Below are 18326 nucleotides of genomic sequence, written 5' to 3' on the forward strand. Positions count from 1 at the left end.
TCAGAAAACAGGAAAAAACAAAACCAAATAAAAGTGGATCAAAAACTGAAGACAGTGGGGCACCTGGGTGGCTCAGTTAAGCGCCCGATTCTTGCTTTTGGCTCAGGTCATGATCTCAAGGTTCATAAGATCCTCACGTCAGACTCTGTGTGCTTGGGATTCTCGCTCTCCCTCTCTCTCTACCCCTTCCCCATTCATGCTCTCTCTCAAATTAAACATTTAAAATAGATTTTTAAAGACTGATGACAACACATCTTGTTAAATTAATAACTGAAAATTCTGTTGGGAAATTAAAATGATGTACCACTTTTTCTTTGTTCTAGTTGAACTTGGCCCTACCCTAAAGCAAGTTTGCTTCAAAAAAATGCTTATCCAGCTACATAACACACCAACATTGGCCCACTGTTCATGTTCAAAGCCTACAAAGTCACAGAATAGTGAAACAGCAATACCAAAGAAATACTGAGTTGCTAGAAAAATTACGTTGCAGACCGGTTTTCTTAGGATGCTATCCAGAATATGTCAACACGGTCTTGTCTTCTCCTCATCCCTTTATTGGCATTAATGACTGTATAGAATACAGAAATTTCATGAGCAGTACTGGCCCAGCTTTCTCTCATCTCTTTTCCCATGAGTCATTGGTGTTGTCCCGAGTGCCTTTTTTGGCTACTCCATTTAAATTTGCCAAACAACTCCCTGAGGCACCTAGGTGGTCTGGCTCAGGTCATGATCTCACAGTTCATGGGTTCGAGAGCCTCACATTTGTGCTTCACCACAGATCCCACTTGGAATTCTCTCTGTCCCTCCCCTGCTCATTTTCTCTTTCTCTCTAAATAAATAAACTTAAAAAAAATAAAATAAGTAAATTTGCCAAATACCTCCCTCAAATCCTGATCTTGATGCCTTTGTTCTTCCCCATAATTTCCACATATAACATCATTAAAATGCAATATTCCTGCAAAACATGTTACTTCTCACTCCACCTACATTACAAGTTTTAGGAGAGCAAAAATTTGTTTTATTCATTGCCCTATGCCTATTAGAGTACCTGCCACATTGTAGGTAAACATCTGTGGAGTAAATAAACTAGCAAACGTCTCTAAGATGATAATATTAAATATTTACCTTTTATTCACTCAAAATTCATCTATTTTGGTATGGCTGCACAGCAGGTAGTGTTGTTATGGGTAAATAATTACAAACTCTGGATCAAATGAAAGAACAGTGAAAATCTTTCCTATTTGACAAACTTTTTATCAAACCCTTGCTTATATGAGTATGTGTTAAGTGGGAAGAATAAACCTAGTTTATCAGGGAATGAAAAACCTAGTTTAAAATTAGAAGGTACACCTGGGGCGCCTGGGTGGTTCAGTTGGTTAAGTGCCCGACTCTTGATTTCAGCTCAGGTCATGATCTCACATTTTCTGAGTTTGAGCCCCAAGTCAGGCTCTGCACTGAGCCGGCTTGGGATTTTCTCTCTCTCTTAAATAAACATTAAAAAAAAAAAAAAAATTGGGGGCGCCTGGGTGGCACAGTCGGTTGAGCGTCCGAATTCAGCCAGGTCACGATCTCGCGGTCCGTGAGTTCGAGCCCCGCGTCAGGCTCTGGGCTGATGGCTCAGAGCCTGGAGCCTGTTTCCGATACTGTGTCTCCCTCTCTCTCTGCCCCTCCCCCATTCATGCTCTGTCTCTCTCTGTCCCAAAAATTAATAAACGTTGAAAAAAAAAAATTAAAAAAAAAAAAAAATTTAAGGGTTCAATTGATACATAACAGAAAGCAGTCTTAAGAGACAACACAATTACCTACAGCTCAGGTTAAGGGCTAACATGGAATTGCATCAGTTAAAATTCTAATGAACTACTTAGTTGTAGCTCATTGTTAACTATAATAATAAACACTGCATTGAGGAACTAGATTTATGGGCATTCACTGGATCACTTTCAGCTTTACGGTGTGCATAAAAATTTTCATAATGAAAAACTGAGAAGAAATGTACTTACACTCTCTCCCACGATTGCCACCTCTTCCTTTCCGGTTGTTATTTCCACGTCCACGATTTATTTCTCTCTCATTTCTCTTCTCTCTATTCTCTTTGTTCTCTGAACTTTCTTTTCCAAAATTCTTCTTCTTCCCCCCTACAGTCTCCCATGAAGTCTACCAAAGATAAGAATGGTCAGAGTTGTCGTTCAAAGTGTATACACTCATTAAGGGTATGCACATGTATTTTTCAGGCCTAATTACCCATGCCTTGCAACTCACTTGCCTAACATTTTAAATCTTATCCTCTGATGATAAAGACAACAAACCTCTTGCTAGGCTCCTATTGCTATATACAGCATGCATATATATATATATATATATATATATATATACACACACACACACACACACACATACATATACATATATATATTTATGCTATATATGACAGCAACTAGCTGAATTAACATACTGTGTGTTGTCCCCCCACAGAGCCTTTTCCTGTGCCTTAAGGCTTTTACCTGTGATTTAAGACTAAAGTAACTGATGTTTCCCCAATTTCCCACACAATGCCATCCTCACCTTTATCAGTAAGCCTTAAACCTATTAATAAATAGATTTGCTCAAAGAATACAAAATTACTTTTTTTTTTTAATTTTTTTTTTTCAACATTTATTTATTTTTGGGACAGAGAGAGAGCATGAACGGGGGAGGGGCAGAGAGAGAGGGAGACACAGAATCGGAAACAGGCTCCAGGCTCTGAGCCATCAGCCCAGAGCCCGACGCGGGGCTCGAACTCACGGACCGCGAGATCGTGACCTGGCTGAAGTCGGACGCTTAACCGACTGCGCCACCCAGGCGCCCCTAAAATTACTTTTAAATACTCGATAAAATCTCAGAAAAACAACTTGCTCTATTCAGTTAACCAAAATGACCATCTAAAAAAATTTAATGGTAGGCCAAAAAAAAAAAAAAAAAAAATTTTTTTTTTTTTTCAAAGTACCCAAAGATAGTGTGGAGCCCGAGCCTGCTTCAGAGCCAGTCTGTCTTTCTGCCCCTCCCCCACTTGCAACTGTGTGCGCATGTGCACTCTCTCAAAAATAATTAAACATTAAAAAAAAAGTAAACTACCCAAAAGTTCAACTTCAAAGACCTGTTCTAATGAGAAGTCAAATTATTTATATAACCTCCCTTCTCTGCCTCTCCTCTAATAGTACAGAAATCAGGGGCCCCTGGGTGGCTTAGTCGGTTGAGCGTCCGACTTCAGGTCGGGTCATGATCTCACAGTCTGTGAGTTCCAGCCCCGCGTCGGGCTCTGTTCTGACAGCTCAGAGCCCGGAGCCTGTTTCAGATTCTGTGTCTCCCTCTCTCTCTGACCCTCCCCCGTTCATGCTCTGTCTCTGTCTCAAAAATAAATAAACGTTAAAAAAATTTTTTTAAATAATAAAAAATAATAGTACAGAAATCAAATCAATCATATATATGTAAATCACTGAGAAAAGAACGCTATGTTCTTGTGAAAGTGAGTATTAGGATATCAATAAAGGTATTTTACTGAGAAATCCCAAAACTGGCCCATTTGTTTCTATTTACTTTGTCATTATTTAACTCATTCTCAAGAGATTTGAAGTGATTCAATCCCAAAATAAGAGCATACCTTTATTAAGCTTAAAAAAAACTTAGCAATAAAAGGAAATTACTAACAATGTATATCCAAATAAACAAAAGCACTAGAAATTAATCAACTAAAATTAAAGAAACATAGAGGTGAATTATTTCCAAAATGGTGGAGGCCAGAATTAAAACCTTTTTTTTTAGAAGAAATTTTTCTAACATCTAGAAACCTCTGCTGAACCTATGTATACTTAAATATAAAATCACCGGATATGGAAAAAATACATATTAAAACAAGTAATTTTCTGCATTTAAGCTTTGATAAATATTTTTAAAAATCAACAACAATTTCAGCATAATAATCAGGTATATTCGCTTCTGATGAGTATGCAGCTATTTTAACCTTCCTGCAAGTCTATCTGGGAATAATACTCAAACTTTAATTAGTTCACAGCTTTTGACCCAGCAAATTTAGTTCCAGGCCTTTATTCACGGGAAATAATTTTTTAATTGTGCAAACATTTATATGCAACAGTACAAAATGGCGGGACGGGGGGGGGCACAAATATCTAGCTTAAGAGACTATCTACCCTAGAACATCTATAAAGGGAAGCCACTTAAAGAGTAGCCACTTAATGTAGCCACTTAAAGAGTTATCCAGGTGTACACAGAAAGAGATCCATGACACAAGTGTAGCCAGCTATCCAACAAACTGTATAAAATAGGATTACATTTTTTGTTCAAATGGAAGCCCATGCATATACTGAAGAAAGTTAGGAACAGTTATTTAAATGAGGGCATTAATCTGATTTAATTTCTTATTCTGCATTGCTTTTTTAAGTAAACAATAAAGCTTATTTATTCCAGAAAATAATTCTGCATTGTACAAACTCAATTTATTATGTTTGCTAATATGAATAAACAAGATACTTTTATATATATATATATATATATATATATATATATATATATATATATATGGTAGAATCCTGTCCTCTTAGGTTAACAAGAGAAAAAGTAAATTACAGAGGTCCTAGAAAATCATACACAGTAGAGTCAGCACAAGTTGCATATGTATACAATTTATAATGTCTTTACATGGCCAGACCTAAAGGTATTCAATCATTATAAAGGGGCATATAAAACATTTGAGAAAAACATCTGAGCCCATTTCATTCAGCAAAGGATACCCATAAGCAAGTCTTGGATTGTGAACTCTACAGGGACTGACAAGAACTTATTTGTGAGGCAAAGTAAGGAAAGCAAACTTAAGGGGCAACTGACCTAACACCACCGTAAATGCTAAAAAGAATATCTCTCATTTGACACAACAGTCCATGAGCATGCACACAAGCTTTCAACACGAACCAAATGATTATAAAAGATTTCAACAGAACTTCTGACAACCTTTGTTATCTGTATTTTGCCACTACTTGTAGAATAGGTCTGAAGAAACTCTAAGAGGGATGGTCCTCCCAGACACATTTACAAATCAGAAAAGCAACTTCCCAGGCCAGCTAATTAAAATTCACTCTCCCACCTCCTATTTGCCAGGAACTACACAACAAACAAATTACGTGGAAAAGAAAAATACATTAATGCAAAAGACTGATTATTTCAAAAATATTCTGTCACTCAAAATAGCATTATAATGAAACGAAAGGTTTAGTACTTATGATCATGTTTAATGTTTTCTTTTGCAACAGCTACTCTTCCGTGAGAAAGACACTCTTCCTTAAGAAAAGCATGGACATTTCCACTTAACATTTTTTTCAGAGAAAAAATTTGGATTCAGAAGATCCTGGCCCAAAATAAGGTTAGCCAATAGGACAAATAGATTTGTTTGCATTCATGATTTAAAAAAATTTTTAATGTTTATTCATTTTTTTTTTAATTTTTTTTTTCAACGTTTATTTATTTTTGGGACAGAGAGAGACAGAGCATGAACGGGGGAGGAGCAGAGAGAGAGGGAGACACAGAATTGGAAACAGGCTCCAGGCTCCGAGCCATCAGCCCAGAGCCCGACACGGGGCTCGAACTCACGGACCGCGAGATCGTGACCTGGCTGAAGTCGGACGCTTAACCGACTGCGCCACCCAGGCGCCCCAATGTTTATTCATTTTTGAGAGAAAGAGAGAGAGCACAAGCAGGAGAGAGAGGGAGACACAGAATCTGAAGCAAGTTCCAGGCTCCAGCTGTCAGCACAGAGCCCGAGGCGGGGCTCATGAACCACGAGATCATGACATGAGCCAAAGTCAGAAACTTAACCGACTGAGCCACCCAGGCGGCCTTTAGTGGTTTATTTTAAATGTTCTTGCTCCTACCAACCCTACAGTGTTTACACTGTCTAGCACCCCAGTCCAATAAATTCTACCCCAGTCAGGGGAAGATATTCCTTACAGCTGGTTAGCCATGGCTGCTGCAGACAGCAACCAGGTAGGTAGGTTCTACTACTAAAGAAAAGATGTACCACAGCATGATCCTAAACAAACCAGGGTTTCAAAAGGACTTTCCCTCTGCCTCTTCTCTCAACAGCCTTCTCATCTCTCAACAAGCATAGACCTTTTGTGTCTGTATTCAGGCCCTAATTTTTCTATTTTCTGATATGTGAAGAAATCAAACCAGATCTGACCCCACTTCATGATTTTCAGGTTCAAGATAACCAAAGATATATTCTTTATCATTCACCCCAGTACTAACTCCTTTGGGTTCAGTGCCAAATGAGCAGAGGAAGTAAAACTAACTAAAACAGAGAACTGGACATTTCATTTAAGATTTAAAAATTCACCCAACTACCACAGAAAAGGAATAAAGTCTGCTGGAGCTAACGGAAAAGCAACACAAAGTAGTCTCCTGGCCTACCTGTACTGTAAAAAAGAAAACAGGCCCTCCAATTAACAATTTGGAAATATTACCTTTATTCAGAGTAATTTTTTAAATATGTAAATAGGAGGACAGTTTAGCCCTTCAGCTCATTTTGAAAATAATAGAGATGGGGCACTGGCATGGCTCAGATGGTTGAGCATCTCAATCTACATTTCAGCCCAGGTCTTTATCTCACGGTTCATAGGACTGAGTCCTGCGCTGGGCTCTGTGCTGACAGATGGGAGCCTACTTGGGATTCTCATTCTCAATCTCTCTCTATCTCTATCCCTCCCTCCCTCCCTCCCTCTCTCTCTCTCTCTCTCTCTCTCTCTCTCTCTCTCTCTCTCTCTCTCTCCCCCCCTTGCCCCACTCACGTGGTCTCTCAAAATAAACATTAAAAAAAAAAAAGAGGAAAGGAAATTAACAGAGAGCCATTCTACACTGCAACCATTAGCAATGTGGTAAACACACTCCCTACAAAACATAGGCCTAAGTGTCAGCAAACAAAAACTATTCAAAATTTTATTTCATCACTTAACATGATGTATTTTCCCAACAAACTGACATATTTGCTAGCTCATCACGTTGACTAGTGTTATCTTGAATGGAATTTTACTCACAGATATTGCTATACTCAAATAGTGAAATATTTTCCCAATTATCTGATTTTTATAATTACAAAAAACTCATTCTGCTTATTTTATATTAAAGATAACATGTTTTACTTTCAAACAGTTCATTTTTATATAGCCTATCCTTAAAAATGAGAACCTGACTAAACTTGAACAGACAAGGAAGGCATTTCTGGTTGCATTCATTTTTATACCCCTTTTAAGGTGCATCATTACTTGTTTTAATCTGCTCTGAAATGGTTTCAATTCCAAATACAAATGAAATATTGTGCAATCTCCATGTAGAAATCAAAAGATTAGGGCTAACAACTGCCTACTGTGGCTTTAGTTATATCCTTCCTAAAATAAAAGGGATGAGCTTTAGTGTGCTTACACATCCTCAAACTTTACTAAACAACAACAAAAAAAAAAACACAACAACAAAAAAAACCACACTTTGTTTTTTCCTTATTTTATCTATCTGTCAAAATTTGTCTGTAGAATATTCACACATAAGCAAATAGATATACCAGCAAATCCTGGTTTTCTGTTAGTCTAGAGATATAAGAAGTAGTAAGAGGTGACGACTGAGATGAAGAAACATGAGCAGTGAAGCCAAGAGAAGTTTTTCAGGTGGTGAAAATGTCCACAGGCCCAGAGAATTTGGAAACTGTGTAAGGCTGGAGTAGATGACCAAGTTCTCTTTCGAGTCTTCAGATTCTACAACTTCATGAAGAAACCATATATAACAAAAACAGTCATTTCAGGTTAGTGTTCTTTCTGGTCTTAAAACAAATATGGAATGGAACCCATAACCCTCTCCACCCCCACCCCCAAAAAGGTGAAGTTCAAAATGCAATATGGAATTAGAGACAAATCTTGGCACTGCAAAACAATTAATAATAATTAGTAATACTTACCGTGTCTGAATTCCCTTCCAGCAATATATTGATAGCTTTGTTCACATCTCCATTACAGTCATGTAGAGCCACTATGCACTCATCCTGATTTTTCCCCGTCACTTCCATAAGCTATCAAAATTATAAGGAAATAGTTAAAGGGACCCCAAAATGGCACTTAATATTAATTTTAAGATTCTTCTAGGGGCACTTGGGTGGCTTAGTCAGTTAAGTGTCTTGGTTTCAGGTCAGTTCATAATCTCATGGTTCATGGGTTCAAGACCCTTGTCAGGCTCTGTGCTGACAGGGTGGACCCTGCTTGGTAATCTCTCACCCTCTCTTTCGGCCCCTTCACTGTGTGCACGTGAGCTCTATTATAAACAAATAAACATTAAAAAAAAAAAAAAGATTCTGGGGAGCCTGGGTGGCTCAGTCAGTTAAGCATCCTACTTCAGTTCACGTCATGATCTGACAATTGAGTTCGAGCCCCAAGTCAGGCTCTGTGCTGAAAGCTCAGAGCCTAGAGCCTACTTCAGATTCTGTTTCTCCCTCTCTCTGCCCCTCCCCTGCTCACGCTCTGTCTCTCCGCTCTCAAAAATAAACATTAAAGTTTTAAATAAAATAAATTTAAAAAAGATTCTTCTATATAAAAATAAAAACTACACAGTCCATCCACATGAAGATGCCCTCCTTCTAAACTCTGAGCTTATAATCCAAGGATAGGTTTACCTGCTTTTTGTAGCCATTCATTGTCTTTTTATAAGTACAGAAGAGCCAAACTACTAACTAACCCTCCTTCAAACTGACCAAGTATCAGATTATTAATCAGCAGCGTACACATACATATATACCAACATTCTCAGCATATTCAGAGTCAGCTGACTACTCTCTTAGTTCAATGGCCTGGGATTTGCAAAATTCTGAACCAAACAGTAAGTGGACTATACATTTCCCAAAGACCAGCTGTATGTGGCTACATTAACAGAACATCCAGTCCAACTATTTTATACAGAGAAAACATTCCCTATGTGGTCTATCACCCCTTGGATTAGAACACTCCACATACATACTAAGTTGCAATACCTAAAGTTCTCACAAATGAAATTCTATAGCTATGACCAACTCACTTCTAGACACAGTACTTTCACAAGCAGCTTCAACAGGGCACTATGTTTGAAGTAATCAAAGAAATCCCCTGATACATTCTCTGTAACAAGGCAAATTAAGCTAGTTAACATTTTCATCACCAAGTATAATCACAGATTAGGCACAAGACAGGTTTCTTAATTACAACTGAAATGTATGATTTACATATCTGTTGTGTTTTACATACATGTAACTGTTTTAGTGTGTACTACCTGTTCAAAATGGTATGACCCCAACATCTGAAGTGCTTTCTCTAGGGTCAAAAAACTAATTGATAGCAAAGCCTACCTGGAATCTAGGTATCTTGATCTCATAAATACACTATAGAGTATTTATGTGCAAAGAAGTATCTTTGCACTATACCCTCTCTCTCTGATTTCCTCTCTGCTTTACACAGCTAAAGTACTACGCACTTTACAGCTTTCCAGTGCTTTGGTCTTTGGATATCTACTAGTGTCAGTTTTAATCAATGATCTGTTTTGTTGTTTTTAATGTTTACTTATTTCTGGGAAATAGAGAAAGAAAGCAGGCACATGGGAAGGGAAGAGCAGAGAGAGAGATGGGTACACATCATCTGAAGTGGGCTCTGTGCTGACAGCAGAGATCCAGATGCGGGACTCGAACCCATGAACTGTGAGATCATGAGCTGAGCCATAGTTGGATACTTAACCAACTAAGAGACCGAGGCGCCCCATCAGTGATCTGTATTAACACAATACCTGCAATATGCCTGTGTTAAGATGAATATTAAGTATCAAAATTACCCCCAGTGATTGAATTAGTAACAGACTGAAATTTAAACTTTAACTCTGAACTCCTGGACCAGTGCTCTTTTTTTATGTATCTACTATGCTATTCATATAAAATGCAATATAATATGGAGTAGTACGTCTCAAACTGTACATAAATCTCCTTCCAGAAAAAGAGTTCTATAATTTTTAATAAATTTTTTGTGGCCTTCTAAAAATATTACCAACAGTCTAACAACAGCAACTATAAGTAAAAGCAAAGCGTTTACATAGTAAAGGGCAAAATAGTTTGTTAGGCAGGAAGGTACGCATGAGCGACCTTAGATGTCCAGATGGAGAACTCTAACTGAGAAGAGTCAGGGGACCACCCCATTCCACCTATCTAGCAGTGGGTTTGTGGTTAAACATCCCAGCAGAGGAAGATTCAAGTCTGTTGTGCTTGTTGCACTTGTGTAGAAAGCAGATGTTTGTCCTTATCTGACCTATGTCTCTAGAATACAAATAATGTCATGGTTTCCTACAGGTGCAGGCTTCAAATACATCTTGGGAAAGGACCTGCATAGTTGGATAATTATTATATAATCCAAGTCTGTCACTCAAATGTTGCAACCTTAGGATTTGCCAAAAAGAAAAAAATTGATGTTAAGTCCACACCCTGAGTTTCCAAGGCCAACGTCTCTCTTGACTGGTCTGTTCCTCCATTGGAGTATACTTTACTAAAATTTTGTTTTGTTTTTTTTGTTTTGTTTGCTCTTCTGTAATTCTTTACCGTGGCTGCAAAAAGAACTGAGACTTCTTTCTTTTTCCATCTAACTTTCAGTAACAAGTTACTATGGGACATTCACTCCAAGAAACAATTACTGGTAGACCTCTACCAAGGGATGGAACAAGAGAAGTGTTACAGCTTGATTCTAGAATCTTGAAAGAAAAAGAAGTCTTAACAGGAAAGAAGATTTTGAGATTAAGATTTTATTCCCAAAATGGCCTCTCAAAGTTCTAAGTGAAAACATCACCCTAAAATTTAATGTTATATTTTTCCAGCCTATGTTTGGAAGCACAACCATGTTGAAAGAGGCAATTCAGTTCTTCTTAACATTAAACAAAATTTTCTGAAAACCTGCCAAATACTAAATGTACCTTCACAGGTATAGACAATGTCAATGTGCCTTTTCACAAATGTCTACCTCATCGTTGACAACACTAGCAACTATGAAGACTCTACTGCCAAAATAACAGTATAATTTGCCAAAACATACCTGTTTAACTTTCGCTTCAAACTCTGAATCATTTTTATCGAAGATCACTTGAGCGAGACGCATCTGTTCAGCTGTTGCCTGAAAAGCACACACACAACTTTTAAAGAGTTGAGCACACAAAATAGAAGTTAGATGCCAAAATATGCTGCAAAAAGAAAAAAAGCTCTCAAGCACTACAGCACTATGTAACAAATACTGATTAACTAAAAAAAAAAACAACGGACTCTGAATTTAGAGCTCTAAAATGTATACAATCTGTTTCCATAAGCCAAATTAGCATCAAATTAAATGGCATAAAGGTCCCATTCCTTTGGCCAAATGATAAAGTTATTATTCATCTCAACTGGCCACGTGACTCATTTAAATTTTCTTTCCCTTGAGGAAAGGGAGTGACAAGTACTAGAGAAAACTGGAAGAACAAGAAGCCACGGCAACTGCTAGACACAGGCTTAGAACCAGCCTGGCTGTCAAAAAAGAAAAAGAAACTCTGCTGTCAACTCTTAAAAGGTATCTTGGTCAGTACTGAAGAGAAGGGCTATATTTATCTAAATAAAAATTATGTGCAAGGGGGACGGGGGAAATGCCTGTGTGGCTCAGTCAGTTAAGTATCTGACTCTTGATTACATCTCAGATCTTGATCTCAGGGTCATGAGTTCAAGACCCACGTTGGGCTCCATGCTGGGTGGGAAGCCTACGTGGCGGGGGGCAGGGGAAGAACAGCGCCTGAGTGGCTCAGTTGGTTGAGCATCTGACTCTTGATTTCAGCTCAGGTCATGATCTCCCAGTTCATGGGATCAAGCCTTGAGTCAGGCTCTGTACTGGGAGTCTGAAGCCTGCTTGGGATTCTCTCTCCCTCCCTCTCTGCTCCTACTCCACTCTCACTCTCTCTAAATAATAAATACAGAGAAAAGAGAAAAAGAAAAATAGAATAAGGAGCAAAACCGATGAAAACACACACACAAAAAAACCTAGAGAACAAAGCACAATTGCTATCTTGTTTCAAAACTAAAAGGCACAGAGCACAAAGAAAATGATACAATACATAAAACAACACCTAAGTTTTTCTAACTCAGAAATAAAAATGAAGACTATACACAAAGAAGAAACATAATAATAACCGTTTAACAGTTAATGTTTCAAGAGAACTAGAAGGTGAAAGGGGAAAATATTTTAAGTAAAAATTTAGGGGTGCCTGGGTGGCTCAGTCAGTTAAGCACATAACTCTTGATTTCTGTTCAGGTCATGATCTCACAGTGAGTTCAAGTCCCACATGGGGCTTGGCACTGGCAGTGAGGAGCCTGCTTGGGATTCTCCCTCTTTCCATGCCCTCCCCTGGCTCACTCACCCTCTCAAAATAAATAAACTTCAAAAAGAAAAAAAAAAAAACTCATTTTATACTCAAGTGTGAAGGGCATAAATTGTTACCAGCACCTAATCACAAGGGAATATTATTCCCATGAACCTTTCCTCAGGAATCAACAGTATTGTCCTTAGACAACCAAAATGACTACAGACATTGACATAAGTATTTTTTTAATTGTTCTTAATGTTTATTCATTTTTGAGAGACGGGGGGGGGGGGGGGGAGGGGGGGGAGGAGGGGCAGAGAGAGGGAGTCACAGAATCTGAACCAGGCTCCAGGCTCTGAGATATAAGCACAGAGCCTGTTGTGGGATTCAAACTCATGAACTGCAAAATCATGACCTGAGCTGAAGTCAGATGCTTAACCGACTGAGCCACCCAGGTGCTCCTGACTAAGTATTAATGGTGACTGCTGAGCATATACTCACTGTAAAAAAAAAAAAGGGGGGGGGGGGGGTGGGCAAATGATATCTCAAAGGGAGAAAATATGCTGTACAACAGGTAATGAACAGAATATATAGATACAGTATAACTAAAAAGAAGACGACTGGGGAATCTCTGCAACTTCCAGATGTGGCTTGTCAGCTGATTTAGGTCCCAAGGGTCCCAAAGGCTGTACCCTGAAGCAATGGATGCACCAACCTATCCTTCAGGCTGGCACTGGCTGCCATATTATCATATTTACACTTGAGGGCCACCTCTATCAAGTAAAATATGATTGTAGGGATATTGGGGTGGCCTTGTATTAGGCCTGTCATATGGAAAAAACATGTAGTAACTGTCACATAGAACAAACAGGCTAAGTCCTGTCACCTTTATGATAGGGACTGCCTGTATTAACCTGTACTAAATGTTGTTGTTGGGAGACAGAACTTGGCTTTGTTTTGGGAGCCTCCCATCTCCTTCAGATACCCTGCCAACATCCTATATTTTCAACCCAACATGGGGCTTGATCCCACAACTCTAGGATCATGACATGAGCCAAAAATCAAGTGTCAGATGCTCTACAAACTAGCCACTCAGGCACCCCAATTTCTTGATTCTTATTAAGCAGTCCTGTGATTATTTTTTGTTTTGTTTTAAGGTTTTTAAAAAAAATACACTCGGTTGAGGAGTCAACTTCGGCTCAAGTCATGATCTCAAGATTTGAGTTCAAGCCCCACATTGGGCTCGCTGCTGTCCATGCAGAGCCTGCTTCTGTCTTCTATCTTCTGTCCATCTCTCTGTCTGCCCCTCCCCATCTCATGAGCTCTCTCTCAAAAATAAATACACATTAAAAAAGAAAATACACAATAAAAGTATTCAGATACCACAATCTACAACTTACTCTGAAAAGGTTCAGGGGAAACGCCATGTGTAGTTTCTCCTTTGTAAGAAGGAGAAAAAGATAAAGTAAACATGGTAAAAATGTTAGCATCTAGGAGATCTGGATGCAGGATATTCAGGAATTAGGTGTACTACTCTTGCAACTTTTCTCTAACTCTCAAAGCATATTTTTTGTTTTGTTCGTTTGTTTTTTAAAGTGAGATTCAAAGAGACTGAAGTAATTCATCTAACTGGTAAAGTGGCAGGCCCACTCATGGTCTTCTCTCTTATCTCCCTCTAGTTTGATAGGTTATCTCAGAACACCTCTACCTTTGGACATTTAGAATTGAGTAATAAACATCTTACAGAATAAAGTTTTCTCCCCCACCCTAGGTTGCTTCCCTAGGAAATACTTCCTAGAATGGGAGAATGGGATTAATGGATAAATGAACATGAACACAATTTTATTCACACTGCTTTGTGAAATTCTCAAACACATTTTTATTTTTTATTTTTCTCACCCCTCCCAACCCTCATCACAAGTTTTTAGAAAGGAAAATTAGGAATTTAAGGGCCTAAGAATCTTTCCTACAGCTCAGTATGCAGTTTTTTCATCGCATTGCATAAAATGAGCCATCCCCAAAAGGCCCATGGAGAAACTAATGACAACTCTTGAGAGGAAGAGAGTCCCCTCCCCTAGTCTGGAGACTGATTCACTGGATATCAGCCCAAGAAGGTTACTTGGGTCTAAGATGAAAACAATTTATAATCCTGACATTTCATGTGGCCCTCCTTTAAAAGATTACACTTTTATCAAGTTTTTCTTCTTTTTAGTTTAAGAGAGAGAAAGAGAGAGAAAGGGCACAAGCGAAGAAAAGGGCAGAGGGAAACAGAATCTCAAGCAGGCTCCATGCTCAGCAAGAAGCCTGAGGCAGGGCTCAATACCACGTTCCTAAAATCACAACCCGAGCAAAAGTCAAGAGTCAGACACTCAACCAACTGAGCCATCCAGGCATCCCTTAAGATTTTATTTTTGGAGCACCTGAGTGGCTCCGCCAGTTAAGCACCCAACTCTTGATTTCAGCTCAGGTTATGATCTCACAGTTCATAGATTCAAGCCCTGCATCGGGCCCTGCATTGACAGTGTGGAACCTGCTTGGGATTCTCTCTCTCTCTCTCTCTCTCTCTCTCTCTCTCTCTGCCCCTCCCCTGCTGGCATGCTCACACTCTTGCTCTCTCTCCCTTAAAAATACACATAAAAATTTTTTTTAATTGTTTATTTTTGAGAGAGAGAGAGAGAGAGAGAGAGAGAGAAACACAAGATCTGAAGCAGGCTCTTTACTGACAGACAGCAGAAACCCTGATGCGTGGCTCAAACTCACAAACCACAAGATCATGACCTGAGTCAAAGTTGGATGCTTAACTGACTGAGCCACCCAGGTGTCCCAAAAGATTTTTTTTTTAAATAATCTCTATACCCAATGTGGGGCTCAAACTTACATCCCCAAGATCAAGAGTCACATGCTCCATCGACTAAGCCAGCCAGGCATCCCTAAAAGATAACATTTTTAATCTTGACTGATTTAATAAACAAAAACAAAAAAATATTGTTTTCATCTATTTTTTTTTATTATTAGCAGGGTTGCACCTATGCTTACTTATAACTTGTATTCCTTCTTTGATAAGAGGCTGTTGATAAAATATTTTCTTAAGCATTCACCTATAAAGGGAGGGCCTATTCCAAAAAGTCCAAATTTTTCCAAAAATAGGTAGTTTTTCTTGATTATTTGTGAGTAAGTATCAGGGTAAATATATTTAGAAGTAAGCACTGTATAGATGTAGGTCTGTTGACAGAAGCAAAATACAAGGCTAAAGTTATACTGAAAAATGTAAAACAACAATTAAGTAGAGTCTACGCTCTGTGTCTCTCTTTTTTATATTTTTTAATGTTTATTAATTTTTTCAGCTTTGCAAGACATAGGGTTTTTTTTTTTTAATATGAAATTTATTGTCAAATTGATTTCCATACAACACCCAGGGCTCAATGTTTATTTATTTTTGAGAGAGAGGCAATGAGAGTACGAGCTGGAGGGGGGGTTGGGGTGGGGGTGGGCAGGGAGAGAGGGAGACACAGAAACTGAAGCAGGCTCCAGACTCTGAGCTGTCAGCACAGGGCCCGACGCGGGGTTCGAACTCACGAACCGTAAGAGAAATCATAACCTGAGCCAAAGTCAGACACTTAACCGACTGAGCCACCCAGGCGCCCCTACTTTCTGTGTCTCTTAATATCAATAGGGCACTTGGGTATGAATGACTATTAAAAAAGTACCTGTAATTAGCTATCAAAGTATAGTCAAGTATCAATCTGAAATTTATGATGGGTCTCTAGAAAAAGGTTTGCAAAACTAGTCAATAACATGTATAAAATGCTCTATTTTGTACCAGGTACTGTAGTTAGCATTTTATTTAAATTGTCTCACTTCATTTAAAATAATAATATAGGGGACAGGCTCTGTGCTGACAGCTCAGAGCCTGGAGCCTGCTTCAGATCCTTTGTCTCCCTCTCTCTGCTCCTCCCTTGCTTGCTCTCAAAAATAAACATTTAAAAAAAAATTTTTTTAAAGGTTGGGGGCACCTGGGTGGCTCAGTGGGTTGAGTGTCTGACTTCAACTCAGATCATGAGTTCATGGTTTATGGGTTCAGGTCCCGTGTCTGGCTCTGTGCTGACAGCCTGGAGCCTCCTTCAGATCCTGTGTCTCCTCTCTCTCTGCTCCTCCCCTGCTTGCATGCTCTCTCCTACTCTCAAAAATAAACACTTAAAAAAAATTTTTTTTAAATAATAATATAGGGGCGTCTGGATGGCTCGGTCAGGGTAAGTGTCTGACGTCGGCTCAGGTCATGATCTCATGGTTCGAGATCTCATGGTTTGAGCCCCGCGTCAGGCTCTCTGCTGACAGCTCAGAGCCTGAGCCTGCTTTGGATTCTGTGTCTCCCTCTCTCTCTGCCCCTCTCCCACTCACAGTCTGTCTCTTTCTTTCTCAAAAATAAAATAAACATTCAAAAAATTTTTAATAATATAAATAAATCTAAGGTAGAACTATTTATTTCTATTAAATAGAAATTAAATATTTTATACATATGGGCCTTATTAACTAAAAGCCATATAATATTAAAGGACTCTTTCCAGCTAACAATGCTTGAAAGTAAAGGCAGCTTTTTATAAGTGTCTTATAATTCACTTATTTCTCTACTTCAGAGTATTACTTCTCCATACATTCTGGATTCTCCAAATATATTCCAAGCACATACCTAGATTAATAATAAAGAAAAGGAGGAGCACCTGGCTAATTCAATCAGTAGAGTATGCGACTCCTGATCTTACGGTTTTAAGTTCGAGCCCCATGTTGGGTGTAGAGATTACTTAAAAATAAAATCTTACCAAGAAAAAAAAGAAAAGAAAAAGAAGAAAAAGGAGATAGCTAGATGCTAACAGTAGCAGAAAAATGTTCAGAATCAAGTAGTTGACAGTGTCTATGAATCACTGCTTCTCTTTCCCATTATGTAAAATCTACTTTATAAAAACAAGATTCAAAATCCTAAGGTTTCCTACAAAAGACATATGTGCTTCCTACTTAACGTAACTCTAAACAAAGCAAACAAGAGTTTCACAAAAACTTACCTGTACTACTTGTTTCTGTAGTTGTGATGCCTGTGTTCCTGAAATCTGTGTTTTTTCCCGAGAACCTCGGGTACGGTCACTGCTCACCGAAGTCATCATATACAGTATATACAAAATAACGTATGTACAAAATAGAAAATCTGCAAGAAAGCAGGCATGGTAAGCAGGCATGGTAAGCAGACATTCCAAATTACAGTATGAGGCAAGAAAAAAATCCGGGGATAAGGAGGAAACATGAGACAAAACATGAAAGTTCTCTAAAACACAAATTCTCAAATAATCCATTAAGGTTTTACATTTTCCTAGCAACAAGTGGACCAATTTTACTAACTAATGCAATCTCAAAGTTTAGGGAAAAATAAATTTAAAAAATGGGGCGTCTGGGTGGCTTAGTTGGTTAAGTGTCCGACTTCAGCTCAGGTCATGATCTCATGGTTCTTGAGTTCAAGTTCCATGTAGAGCTCTGTGCTGATAGCTGGGAGCCTGGAGCCTACTTCGGATTCTGTTTCCTTCTCTCTGTCCCTCCCCTGCTCATGCTCTGTCTCTGTCTCTCAAAAATGAATAAACATTAAAAAAAAAATTTTTTTTAACGAAAATCTATAGTTTAAAATTATAGCAATTCTAAACAAAAATCTCAGGAGCTCCTGGGATGCTTAGTCAGTAGAGCTGACTATTTAGTTCACTTGGACAAGAGGGATCCCTCTCTGAAGGCCAGCAGAGTGAAGGAGAGGTACTACAACAGCTAAATTTTTATGATTAGGAGACAGTCAACAGTTTGTTGTATCAGTCTTTACTTTTTTTAGTAAAATAGGCAAGAACATCTGCAGAGAATGGGATGGGTGAGGAATGTTAAGAAAATGG

The 18326-nt window shown here is 38.6% G+C and overlaps 1 protein-coding gene across 6 annotated transcripts in view; it reads right to left on the reverse strand.

The window, feature by feature from the left end:
* UBAP2 (ubiquitin associated protein 2) overlaps nucleotides 1-17631 on the reverse strand; it is a 78538-nt gene extending 60907 nt beyond the window's left edge. For 4 of the 6 annotated variants that reach the window (XM_047065512.1, XM_047065502.1, XM_047065493.1 and 1 more), the window contains exons 1-4: nucleotides 17466-17631; nucleotides 11121-11198; nucleotides 7991-8101; nucleotides 2001-2154 (exon numbers count right to left, since the gene is read on the reverse strand). In XM_047065512.1, coding sequence (XP_046921468.1) covers nucleotides 2001-2154; nucleotides 7991-8101; nucleotides 11121-11198; nucleotides 17466-17564 — 442 coding nt within the window. In that variant the 5' untranslated portion in view covers nucleotides 17565-17631. Of the gene's footprint in view, nucleotides 1-878; nucleotides 956-1125; nucleotides 1205-2000; nucleotides 2155-7990; nucleotides 8102-11120; nucleotides 11199-17465 lie in introns of those variants that run through there. The other 2 variants (XM_047065520.1, XM_047065530.1) reach the window with 2 other exon arrangements.
* Between the last annotated feature and the right edge of the window lie 695 nt (nucleotides 17632-18326).

Source organism: Lynx rufus, unplaced genomic scaffold (assembly GCF_022079265.1).
Source record: "Lynx rufus isolate CCGP_SWC_20201006 ecotype Redwood Valley unplaced genomic scaffold, mLynRuf1.p SCAF_10, whole genome shotgun sequence".
In the NCBI taxonomy this organism is placed as follows: Eukaryota; Metazoa; Chordata; class Mammalia; order Carnivora; family Felidae; genus Lynx; species Lynx rufus.